General features: G+C 40.5%; 2 protein-coding genes across 3 annotated transcripts in view; one reads left to right on the top strand and one right to left on the bottom strand.

Annotated features, from left to right (window-relative positions):
* Nucleotides 1-2,867: 2,867 nt before the first annotated feature.
* Nucleotides 2,868-7,233, top strand: LOC132978137 (leucine-rich repeat-containing protein 3-like). The gene is made up of 2 exons (XM_061043202.1): nt 2,868-3,131; nt 4,871-7,233. Exon 2 carries the CDS (start codon nt 4,940-4,942, stop codon nt 5,783-5,785), a length of 846 nt encoding a protein of 281 aa, XP_060899185.1. The 5' UTR covers nt 2,868-3,131; nt 4,871-4,939; the 3' UTR covers nt 5,786-7,233.
* A 1,472-nt stretch (nt 7,234-8,705) lies between these two features.
* The window catches only part of col2a1b (collagen, type II, alpha 1b), a 47,213-nt gene continuing 43,300 nt past the window's right edge, over nt 8,706-12,618 (bottom strand). For both annotated transcript variants that reach the window (XM_061043199.1, XM_061043201.1), the window contains 4 exons: nt 12,323-12,611; nt 11,863-12,050; nt 11,060-11,302; nt 8,706-10,838 (listed from right to left, as the gene is read on the bottom strand). In XM_061043199.1, coding sequence (XP_060899182.1) covers nt 10,692-10,838; nt 11,060-11,302; nt 11,863-12,050; nt 12,323-12,611 — 867 coding nt within the window. In that variant the 3' untranslated portion in view covers nt 8,706-10,691. The remainder of the gene's footprint in view (nt 10,839-11,059; nt 11,303-11,862; nt 12,051-12,322; nt 12,612-12,618) is intronic.

The raw sequence follows: 12,618 nt of genomic DNA, 5'->3' as shown, positions 1-12,618 counted from the left end.
TACATGTCTGTTAGAAAAAAAGGCTCAAAATCTATTCAATAATCTGTGTTGGAAGCTCAAGATTTCAGCTGCTGAGTCATTGCTTCCCTTTCAGCTGAGTGTACACCAGCTATTTTTAATGGCTACTGAATGATCCTCTTCTTGCATCTTATTTTCCAACACTTTCTTAGTCACTCACACACACTCACACACAGGCACAAACACACACATTTTGTAGTGTTATTAGCCTGCTCTCTCTTGTGCTGGAGCTGAGCCAAGGTCTCAATCCAATCCATACACATTTGTGACAGCCTTTTACAGTCACATGTTCCAGCGTCTAATCACTGCCAAACACTGCTGGGTTGTTTTGTGAGCTGCAGAAGATTTTCCAACATTACACCTCGCTGACAGAAGCGGGAGAAAGCATAGGTGTTGTAGCACAGCGCCGTAATTGCACACACTTTTAGAGCAACTTCAAAGAAGCGGAAAGAAAAGTGACTTGTAGCCTAATATGTATTGATTTGAGTTTTACAGCCTCCACTTTACTCTTGCATGCGCAATCTCAGGCTTATTCGCCATCAAGTGCACTTGGCTGATTGCTGAGAACAGGAAATGACAAGATGTTCTGAGTGTGTTTAAAAATTCAGTGTCCTCAGAAGACTTTTCCTTCTCTTTTTTTTGTTTATTTTTTATTTATTTTAGCCCCTTTTTATGCTGTGGTTTTCACCCCCTCACAGAACCAGACAAACCTTCCAGCGCTGACTCCTTTCCTGTCACATAAATTACCCACAAAGCAACATTTCTTAAATACTTTTGTTTTGTCAGCAGGGATGGTTTCCTAACAACACAGCAACAAACCCAAACCGTTGTGCTGGTCCTCAGTCGTAAGCATTTTTCTTTTTTTTTTTGAGCGCTGGCAGGTCCCTGTTGGCTTTGCTTTTGAAAAAAAAAAAAAAAGGCTACTGAGAGCCTCAGCAGAACACCTGCCCCCATCCTGACCTGTTGTTAGCAGATTCAATCCCAAGAGAACAACAGGCTGGTTACAAGAAATGCGCTGCTGGTTTTATATCACCCTCTCTGTCCCACTCCGTCAGACAAACTCGACATGCAGTCAGAACGTGTAATTTGTGTTTTCTGTCCTTCTCCTTTCTCGTCACGGCACAGAAAATAGACCAAATCATTTCTTTGTGCACTCAGTGTCGTCCAGGAGTAGATTTCTGCCACTGGCTGTCAGGTGTTTTCTACTGCCTCTATCAGTTTACAAATCTGTGCACGGTTCATTCAGTTTTCCCCACTCGGTATACAGCATCCAAACCAAAACTGCCCGAACTGCAGGTTTTCCACAAGAGTTCACATTGTCAACATCTTCAACCTGCTAACAGGCCTGTGCATGTTTTAGAAATGCTTCCTCTGAGAACATCCCAAATAGACTTTATATAACTTTCTCTCTCTCTCGCTCTTTCTTCCCCCTGCATCATATTTATCCTGCTGAAATTGAACTTCCCATCTGTCATCAATCGCTCACTCCTGGCTCAGGGACCTGAAAAACCAATGTGACAGACATTTCTTTTAAAATATTTTTCATTCTCATTATGCAGCTCTTTTGTTCCTTGTTTTGCATGTGAGGAAAAAACCGCAAACTCAGCTTATCTACAGTTCTATCTTCTGCAACAATAGAGACAATCAATCGTCAAGGGCAAAACATTTACAAAAATTCTGCTGTAAAACTGGAAAGCTACATCCTACTTGGAGGACTTTGTATTTCATGTGTCGGACGTGTAGATGTCATTGTCATATGGCGGGTTGATAGAAGCAGGACAGGCTGGGGAGGCAGAGGGAGGGAGACAATGTGCCATCCCAGCTGTCAGATCGTCCCCCCCTAGGGCTCCTCTGAAGATCGACACATACAGTATCCTCGGTGCTTATAGAGAAGAGCAAAGACACAGCAGGACACTTTTCCTGAGAGTGAACTTCTGTAAATAATATTTATCTACATTCAGAGATATTTGTTTGAGTTTTTACTATTCATCTTTTGAAAAATGTGACCTCAGATATCTGAAGGTTGCCTTATGTCAATGAAGTGCTGTTTGTAAATGAATGTTGAGGCTCAAATCCGTCTAAGTTTATATCTCAACATAAAGTGTAGTTGTGTAGATAAAGGACTTTATACAGATATAGATGATGTCTCTTTCAAAATTTTAAGCTTGAAAAAAAAAGACACAACCGACTAAAGGAGGTGTACGGAAGCCCTGAGTGGACATGAACCAATAAGTTTTGTTTACCAATTTTTTCCCATGACAACGAGTAATTCAGGTTGTTTTCTCATGATCTTGACTTGTTTATCTGTTGCCCCAGGAGTAGCAAAAGCACACACAAAAAACACAGATATAGGCTTAACTTACCTGGTTAGTGTTGGCAATGACAGCATGGCATGTTGTACTCAGGCCTCTCTCTCACAATGGGAGCCTATTGTTTTGTTTTCTAGATTTTCTTCTCTTTTGCTTATTGTGTCATCCTTACATGAAAAGTGTTATTTTTCTAAACAATCTGACATGCATATAAAGTACATGTCTTTGAAGGAGACCTTTTTTTTTACAGGTATAAAATCTGTTAGTTTGTTTTCAGGCTACAGTGTGTCCCTTTTCTCTTTACCTGCCTGCATCATACTATTTTGCAGGAAGAGATGGCCGTAAGAATCACATTACACATACAGGTAATTCACTTATTATCTCATGTGGGTAACCAATGGGTGCACATAAATCTGATACTGATGCGATTTAAGGTGGGTATGAACAAAAAAAAAAGATGTGCAGACACACCTCCTCCCATGTTACACACGAGAGAGAGAGAGAGAGAGAGAGGGAGAGAGAGAGAGAGGGAGGGAGAGAGAGAGAGGGATAGTTTGCCCCACATCTTTGTTGCTATAACTACCCTCTGCTACGACAGTCAGAGATGAAGCTGTCTGCCGGCGACAGACCAACCACAGGTCCACTACTGATGCTCCTCACACAGAAGGGTCTCTCAAATGTTTTTACATCGAAGAAGATGAAGATAATCCGTCTGCCGTGGTGAAACAAAAAAAGAAGAACTTAAAACGCAATTTGAAAAATATTTCCCACTTTCTGGATCTAAAACTTAACAAGATTTAACTGGTAAGTTGATTTATTTTTTTTTAGCAAATAGTTTAGGCTACTTTTAAACAAGTGTAAAAAAAAAAAATAACTAGGCTATTACCATGATGCGTGTTTAATAGGCTGTCGAGTCTGAGAGACTTTCAAATGTTGTAGGCTATTCGGTTATTCGTCGATTTTCTTTTCTTTTAACTCGCAATCATTTTTAACTTTTAGATAGTTGTCTTTCCTTTTCTTTTTTTATTGAATTTCTAAGTGTTAAAAGTCGGGGGGGAAAAAAGGACGCATTGAACTGCCATGCTCGTTTGTACTTTCTCTTACCTGGAGATTTGAAATCTGTCATTCCGGGTTCGTTTCCTTACCACAGTCCAGTTGAACCTGCTTCACCAAGAATAACGCAATTTAAGGTCTAAATCAATTTTCTTCGGACATGTTTTGTCTTCAGTGCAAGTTAATCTCATAAAATGAAGATACGATACTTCAGGTGACCTCAGCCGCAGGGAGCAAGCAACTCTTTGTCTTTATTTAGCCTATCATAATTTATTTACTTTTAGTAGACTAATGTGTGGAAAATATTAGAAATTCATATTTGGAAACGGCAACCATAAGCTGAAAGAACAGAGCCATCTATGTGTTTGTCTTTCCCATTCATAAATATACAGCAGCTGATCATTTTTTGTTAATTGGGGATTTGCATGCATCTCCATTTTTACTAACAGGAGGTTTAGTAAATCCCTATCTAAGCTTTTTGACAGACACCTCAGGGCTGTCACTCACACACCTTTTAAACGTATTAATCAAATCCAGGCCACTGTGAGACTGTACTGTCTGTGCAGGAGAATATAGAGGTGCATGGCAGCTTTGATTGTATTATAAAGATGAGGAGAATGTGGTTCAATACTGAAGAGGATTTCATCAAATTCAAGCATTGTGTCAGAGTTACTTTACCAGAACAAAAACGCAATACAGCACTGGCTGGAAAAACCCCTGAGAGATTGTCATGAAAAGTGAAAATACACAATTTGGAGACTCAAATAGATTAAAAAAAAAATTAAGACAGGTGAGACTTAGGAGATCTAAAATATCTTAAAAATGTGATGTGTCCCTTTTTTATATTTTATAAAATATCCGCTATTTCCTCCTTGAGCACACAACCAGACAAAGGTTGTCTTCTCCAGCTCTGTCACTTATTGACACGCTGGAACACGGGCAGGATTGATGCTCTGGCTCTTAATAGTGTAGCAGGCAATACTGGGACCATCGATCCCACCCCTCTTTCTACCCCCCTCCCCCCACCGTGGATTATGATTAAGGGGCTACGGCATCATGGGAAAATAAATAGAGGGATGAATGAGATGAACATGTATCGATGAGTGTAATGTGATGTTTTTGTTCTGCTCTGGTAGAAGACACAGCAGGGAAAGGAAATGGGAGGACTTCAGATAATCATGTGTAAGGATTTAGGGCCTTTTAATTCGGAAACTAATGATTTTCTATATGAAATTACACAACTTGAACTATAATTACTGCTTTCAAAATAAGGGGGTCTTTCTTGCACTGCAATTTTTTGTCTTATAAATATTTATTTTTTTACATCAGACAAGCCAGCTTAAGCTAATTTCATTGTCTATCTCTTTTACCCACTGACCTTTTTCTCTTCCTCTCCACCACCTCTCATTTCTGCATTCATTTTGATTGCATGTGTTTGAAGAAGAAACAGACTCATCTTTTCCACACTGACCCTTCATTCTGTCCGTCAGGTTCTCCTGGAGTGCCCGTGTGTGAGTCTGGTTGGGACCCTGTGTGTGCTGGGGGGCTATGGTGAGGCCATGTTCACAGGCTGGTGTGAGGAGAGATGTTCCAGCAGCAGTGGAGGTAAAAGAGTGGATCTTCCTTCATGGCTGTGCATCTCACTCTTCTTCTCTGCCCTGTGGGGCCAAGCGTACACTCAGTGCCCGGACAGCTGCCACTGTGCCTGGGACACGGCCACGGTGGTGTGTTCGGACGCAGGGCTGCGAGAGATCCCAGAGGGGATCCCACCGGACACCGTCTCCCTCTACCTGGAACGTAATTACATACGGAGTATCCCTGAGAGTGCCTTCAGCGACCTGGTCCACTTGCGGGATCTGTACCTGTCCAACAACCGCATCGACTCGCTGGCCTCAGGGGCCCTGCGGCATCTTGGGTCCGAGCTGCGCCTGCTTGATCTCTCTCACAATCAGCTGAGACAGGCCAGCAGGGAGGAGTTCGGCTCCACCCGTGCAAAGACTCGCCTGTACCACAACCCCTGGCACTGTGACTGTGCCCTCCAGGAGCTGATGGAGACTCTGAACCTGGAGCCAGAGACAGTGAATGGGATCATTTGTGAGAGCTCGGTGCGGGGGGTGGGTGAGGGGAGCAGGTGGGAGGACCCAGGGTCTCAGGGGGAGCACGCAGGTCAACCTCTGGTCAAACTGTTGGATTCTGGGGTGAATTTCTGCAGCCTGCAGAGGAAGACCACTGACATAGCCATGCTGGTTACAATGTTTGTGTGGTTCTTTATGGTCATTGTGTACGTGGTGTACTACGTGAGGCAGAACCAAGCTGAGGCCCGCAGGCATTTGGAGTACCTGAAGAGTTTACCCAGCCCACGCAAGACCCCCACAGAGACAGACACTCTGAGCACTGGTTTCTGAACACCTGCCCAGATTCAATTTAAAATTATTTAGAATCCAACAAGGTTTTAATGTAGAACGACTACTTAACTTCAGAAATACCATGTGGATTTACTGTAAGCCGTCTGTGGAAGATCCTGATAAAAAGAAGACTTTTTACAGCTGTGTTTTAGTGATTACAACCTTTCTTTACATGTTTTACTACTGAGGCCCCTCTGTGTCTTTCTTGATATTTCTTTACCCATGTGTTTCTTGAAATAATTGAACATAAAAAGGTGAGAATTGGTTGATGGATTTTGCCATGTTCACAGAGAGGAGTAAAAACTGAAAAGTGCAGCAGAAGATAAGGATGAAATAAGAAAAAGAAAACTCTTTGAACTCTACAGCCTTGTTATTCCCTCTGTAGCCCGTCTTTATTCTTCTTTTCTTCTCCCGTCAGTCCTTCTGCGGTGGTCTGTTTTATCTTTTATTAAGCTCTAATTAGAAGTCTTGGACCAACTGACCCTTAATGAACACTTAAAAGGCTCCAATCAGCTGGAGTGTGTTTATCGGGTTTAAAAGGAGAGCATGCACAATCAGTACGTGTCCCCGTCTAATTGCTAATTGTTTTGTACATGTGTGTGCATTTGCTGTTTTTGTGAATTGTTAGTCATTTTTACATTGAATACATCAATTTGATGTGGATTCTTTGCAGTCTTTCCCTAATTCATGCTCATTAATCCAGCTTTTGTAAGTGCCAATAAGGAACCACAGATCTAAATTTACTCTCAGGAAGCCAAACTAGAGGTGGTCCTTTTTATTGAGTGTCCAAGCTGTAGCAATCATGAACATATTCAGACAGCTTAGTGTACAAAAAGCAGCGACTAACTGGTAAAGAGAAATTCAGCTAGATTTAGAACTCAAATCACTGTTCCAATTTCAATTAATACAAATATTTATCCTGACAAAGCTGTTATTTTAGATTTAATTAATCTATTGAGTCGTTCTGTCTCCTATTTTCCACATCACACACACCACATTTTGCATCATAATTGTTTTTTTTAAGCCTATTTGAGAATAAGCCAAACACTTAGTAGATACATTTAATAATTTGTTTCCCATGGTTAGCACTTTATTGTAATGCAATAAAGTGCTAACCATGTAATGCAAAGATTAATTTCACTTTTGATGTGATGTGTGAACTATAGGTTACTGAATATCAAGCCCAGTGTTCCACATAATCTGAAACAAGATTAACAGCCCATTTTTAGTTTACCTGAAATCATGATTGTCATATTTACTATGGCAGTAGCTGATATTGCTATTTGAAAAAAGCCCAATATTATTCTTCAATGTAAAAAAAATATGAACAGTAAAAACCCTCTTGTAAACAAATTACTTTTATCCACAGCCTAACTGAATGGGGACTAACCAGGGTTTTAAAACCACAACAACAGGGGTCAAAATGTTACAGAATATTAAAGCAGCGCACACTTCATAGATTTGGGCACTTAAAGCTTTTTAACCCCTCAATTTCACAATAAATGTTTGGTCTGTCTACTGTGTTCAGACGGGGATATCAGGCTTTTTAGTTTTTTTAGGGCAGGCTACAGTTAGCTACATTATGATAGCCAGCTACCAATTGATAAAAGCTAACGTTTGCATTAGAGGCATAAATTCCCAGCATTGTGTAACAATCAAATGCCAGTGCTTGCTAGGAAGTGGCTGAAAGACTACAAACATGAGCTATTACACAACATAATAACAAAGTCATAAATTCATAGCAAACGGTAATGCTAGCTAGGACATTTTTGCCATGAATGTACACATGGTAAAACTTAACAACAGAAGCATTAGGCCTATCCAATATGCTGTAATACTTTGAAACAGGAATTTCCCTCAGGATTATACCACCCACTGTGTTTTTAGTTAGGGACCAGTCTTAAAGCTGCATTTATAATTAATTGTCAGATTCCCTACGTTTGTATGACTAGCAAACCAGAACACAGTACAAAACGACATCAAGCAAATTGAAAAAGCTTTGGCTAACCCTTCATTTTTCAGATTGCTCATCTGATCAAATTTTCCGTTTCTTTAATACTCTGCGTTTTGTCTTAATATCTACAAAAATATCAAAAGTCACATTAGTACCAGTTATTAGTTGGGAATGTTAATCAACAAATAAAAGCATGCTAGTACTCTAAACTCAGATGTTTATAGTCGCATTACAGCTGCTAAACATCAGCATGCTAGCCATATCATTGTTAGCATGTTAACATTCTGGCTTTAGCATCATGTCCCTCTTGTCCAGAGCCGCTAGCTGTGAACTTTGTGTTATTCATGTATCTTTGTTCAGTGACTCATTAAGAGTATCCCACATAAAACCCTCTATGTGGTCATGGATATGAACATTATTTTATCTATCAATTTGAGAAAATAGTAAAAGCTGAAGGAAACCCTAGAATAGGATAACTTTTTGTGTTCTGTAACGTGCTAAATGTTTGCTCGAGAAAGAAGAGTTTGTGTCCTTCAGGTTAAAGAAATACTGTGAATTAGAAATAGAATCAGTTATAGAGTAAAATGATGTTGTTATGATAAGTTGTCCATGTGTGACAGGTCGTGGTTTGAAGACTACAGGCTGAAAGATTAGGGGAAAAATAGAAAATGTTTCTTCTATGACTGTCAAAAGAAAATAAGTCCATTAACCTGTGTAGAAATGTTGATGTATCTTTACATGCTTCGAAGATCTCCTGAATATTCTTGTTCATTCTTGTTCACAAATCATCCTGCTGGTGTCGGTGTCCTCGCTAGACTTCAGTTTGTTTAACTGCCTCCCTACCGTGCAATCTTTAAACCGCTTTGAGACCAAAATGATTTGTTTTCTCTTCTGTTTGCCATTACTTACTTGAACAAAGGAAGTTATTGAACAAAAATAATAGTTTCATATTGATCCATCAATAGGTTATTATTTTTTTTTGGGGGGGGGAAACAAAATAAATGAATAAAAGAAACATTGCTCTATGTTGTTCATAGAAATGCTTCTACATTTTATTGCCACTGCAGGTTGAAAAAGGTAAAAGATGAAGAAGAGTAAAAGAAGTACAGGAAGACATTAGCAGTTTACAGACGTAGCTGAGCGTGGTTGGCATTGTTTCCCATTTCTACTCTACCATGCTATAAAAAACCATGTTACATTTTAGTAAAAGGCACATGACATGAGTTTGGCCACATCCTCCTTCGTTTTTTTTTTGTTTTCTCCTCAAATTACCATCTTCAAAAAATCAAAACACCCCTCTGCATTCATCCATCTCTCCACTGTTTTCTTAAAATCTGAGGTGTTTCTCACCCCGAGGAATATATTACCACAAAACGACATGTTGGAAGCAAGGCAAAGTAAAATGTTCTGTTGTGTCTTTTTTAATGGATAGATTTTTTTTCTTGGAGAAGAGTCAAACCATTGCCCCAAAATATTTGAACGTGGTGGAGAACAAAACAGGGTATAAATAAAAAGCAACTTCAGCCTATTACTTTGTTTTGTCTTTTATTTCCAATTTACATTAATTAAAACGTAACAAAAACAAGTCATGATCATAATAATAATATAATAATGCTATTATTATTAATAATAATACTATTATTAATAATAAAAAATATACACAACCTCACACAAATGCACCCTCTGCGCAGGCTCTACAACTGGAAAAACAAAGTAAAACACCCTGTATGTCTTCATATAGAAGATTGTGTGTGTGTGTGTGTGTGTGTGTGTGTGTGTGTGTGTGAGAGTGAGTGAGAGAGTGTATGCCTAGGCAGAGGGCATGCGCTGTGTGAGGGGAGGGGACTGATGGGAGGAAGTAGGGAGGGAAAGGGACAAACGGGGCAGCAGACTGGGCTTCATTGACCAAGATACTGGTCATATTGATAATCAACTAAAATACAGGGACAATTCAGGGGAAAAGGCCTTACATTGATTTGTGACTTTTGGTGAGGTAGCTCTATAATATCAAAAAATATTGAATTATTTCCAAATAGGACATGCCTTAATTAATTATGGGCATGACTGTTAACATTGTGGGGTCAAGGCAAGAGGGTAAGGTGAGGCAGGGACATTTCTCAACCCAGAAATTCAAAATCACAGGTTGAAATGCTCTCTCCAACAAACTGTGTATATATGTATACACATATATACATATATATACTACATATGAGTATCTGGTTGTTAAAAAATACAGACTGTTTTACAACAATAGCACCATTGACTTTTATTATAATACACAGTAACTTTTCGATACACACTGTGGTGGTAGAAATAGGAACACCTGCACTTTCTATGTAAGCTAGATTTTTGGTTTCAGAGACATGTTGGCTTTAGTGGAAACAGGATGGATGGGGTGATGAGAAAAAAGGAGGAAGTAAGAGAAGAATTTGGTGGATAAGGTCTTTCTTTAAATATGTGTAAGTGGGCTTTTATTACTTAGCAACAAACTCAGTCCTAACACACCTGGGACCCAAATCTAAACAATAAATAAATAACACCAACACATTTTTCTCTCTCAAGTTCCCTGGTATGTATGTTCCCGTACTCTCCTCCTACTTCCTCCTTTTTGTTCATAGGGTAAGCAGGTGGAGAAAATGGGGCTTTTGGGGTATGTTGGGTGTCCATGAAGAAGGTTAAGGGGATTAGGGGGGGGGGGGGGGTGTTGACTAGAGGCAACGCTGGATGAATCACAGATGACAGTTGCTGGTGCCATTCAGTGCAGAGATCCTACGGAGTTCGACTTGGAAAAAAAGCACTTTTTACTTAGAAAAAAAGTCCCATTTTAAAAAAGTGTCTTGATTTTTTTTCGTTTTCACTCTTTCTTTCCTCTTTTATCGGAAGTGTGCTCCTTTCTTATTCTATTTTCTTTTTAATTTCCACTTCTTTCTCTTCTTTTGGATCCCTCGTTCTTTACAAGAAACAGACTGCTCCGACCTCGACTCCGAACTCCTGGTCTGCTCCACCAATATCCATGGGGGCAATGTCCACAATGGGCAGACGAGAGGTCTTCTGCGATCTGTATTCAATCACTGTCTTGCCCCACTGTCCCGTGTGTTTCTGTAGAGAGGGAAAAAAATGTAACTGCTGTTAAATGAACTACTACTTTCTCCAAAATGGCAGAGGATAAGAGTGCCTTAGGGAGTAAGAGATGGTGCTTAACATCTGTCAAGGAAGGAAAGAGAATCCTCGACCAATGCAATATCGTTTTTGATTATCTTGTGACGTGAACCTGATTCGGTGTGTGCATGTATAGCTGCATGAACTGTTGCATATCTTACCGTGCAGCCATCCTCCATCACGCTGTAGGTGAAGCGGCTGTTGCCCTCGGCTCTGATCTCCACGTCGTTGGAGCCCTGCAGCAGCACGGCCTTCTTTAGGTTGCCTGTAGAGGCGTCCATGTAGGCCACACTGTTCTTACAGTGGTAGGTGAGGTTCTGAGATGCCTCGGTGGACAGCAGTCTCAGGAATGTCATCTGGATGGAGGCAGTGTTGGCTGCCAGGCTGTCATCACCATAGCTGAACTGTATATGGCCGCAGGGAAGGAGGAGGAAGTGAGAACAACATTTAACTTTGTCTTGGTTTTTGTAAGATTATTTACAGATAACAAGAAATACTTTTTTTGTGTTATGTCAGGGTGGTCCTTTTTGCAATGCAGAAACAATATTTTGTCTAATTTTAATTAAATGTAGGAATAAATCCTAAATTAGCTGCTGATAAGAGTCCCTATGATCTAAGTGTAAGTCAATAACAATTTGAAAACTAAATGTTTCTTCTGCTGTCAAGGTCTGAAATCAGACCACTCACAATCAGCAAAACAAGACTTCCAGGAGTGAGTAAAGCTGCTCTTATGATACCTAAAAAATGTTTTCATCCGTGCAGAAAAGCTCGGAAATCCAAACCTACATCATTGCATTCCTTGATAAAATTTTTCAACATTTGGGCCTTGATCTGAGCCAAAAATCAGACAAAACACGGTGTCAAGAGCGGGTTGTCGTTACAATATAATAAGAAAAGAAGAGGCGGTGTCTTTGTTTCAGCTAAACCGATTGCTAACAAATATGAAAAACCTTGTGGTACTTACATGATATCCTCCATTCATCGTCTCTCCGAACCAGACGTGTTTGCGGTCCTTGCTCTTGCTTGACCACCAGTTCTTACGAGGGATGTTGGAAGGCTTGGGGAGGACGCAGGACTCTCCGGTCTCCATGTTGCAGAAGACTTTGATTGCATCGATGGTGCAGCCCTGGTTGGGGTCAATCCAGTACTCTCCTGCAGGAAAGCAGCAAACACATCAGAGGTTCATAATCATGTCTTTTTGGCTTTAAAAAATGTTGTATACATTAAAAATTAATATCATTATGTTATAGAATTCTGTAAAATTCTAATACCTAAAAAACCCACTATGAATCAGCCACATTCACACACTCCCAGACAGAATACACTACACTTAACCCAAATTTGAACTGCAAACATCAATTGTCATCCTATTTCTACTCCATCCAGTCAACTCAATTTATCCAATTCCCCTCGGTGTCACTCACCGCTCTTCCAGTCAGGGTGACAGAGCTTCAGGTCTCTGCAGGTGCGAGCTGGGTTCTTCTTGGATCCCTCGGGGCTGCGGATGTTCTCAATCTGGTTGTTGAGAGATTTGAGTGTGGCATCGACCTCAGCGTCGTGCTGACGGAGGTTTCCAGAAGCCTGGTCGGCTCTCATGTACCTGAGAGGATCATGAGACTTCTCAGTCTGACCCAGACCAGCGAAGGCGGACATGTCGATGCCAGGGCCAGGGGGACCAGGAGGACCTGGGGGTCCGGAGTTTCCAGGGGGACCCTGAGAG

Source organism: Labrus mixtus, chromosome 7, assembly GCF_963584025.1.
Source record: "Labrus mixtus chromosome 7, fLabMix1.1, whole genome shotgun sequence".
In the NCBI taxonomy this organism is placed as follows: Eukaryota; Metazoa; Chordata; class Actinopteri; order Labriformes; family Labridae; genus Labrus; species Labrus mixtus.
This window is presented reverse-complemented; position numbering and strand designations above follow the sequence as displayed.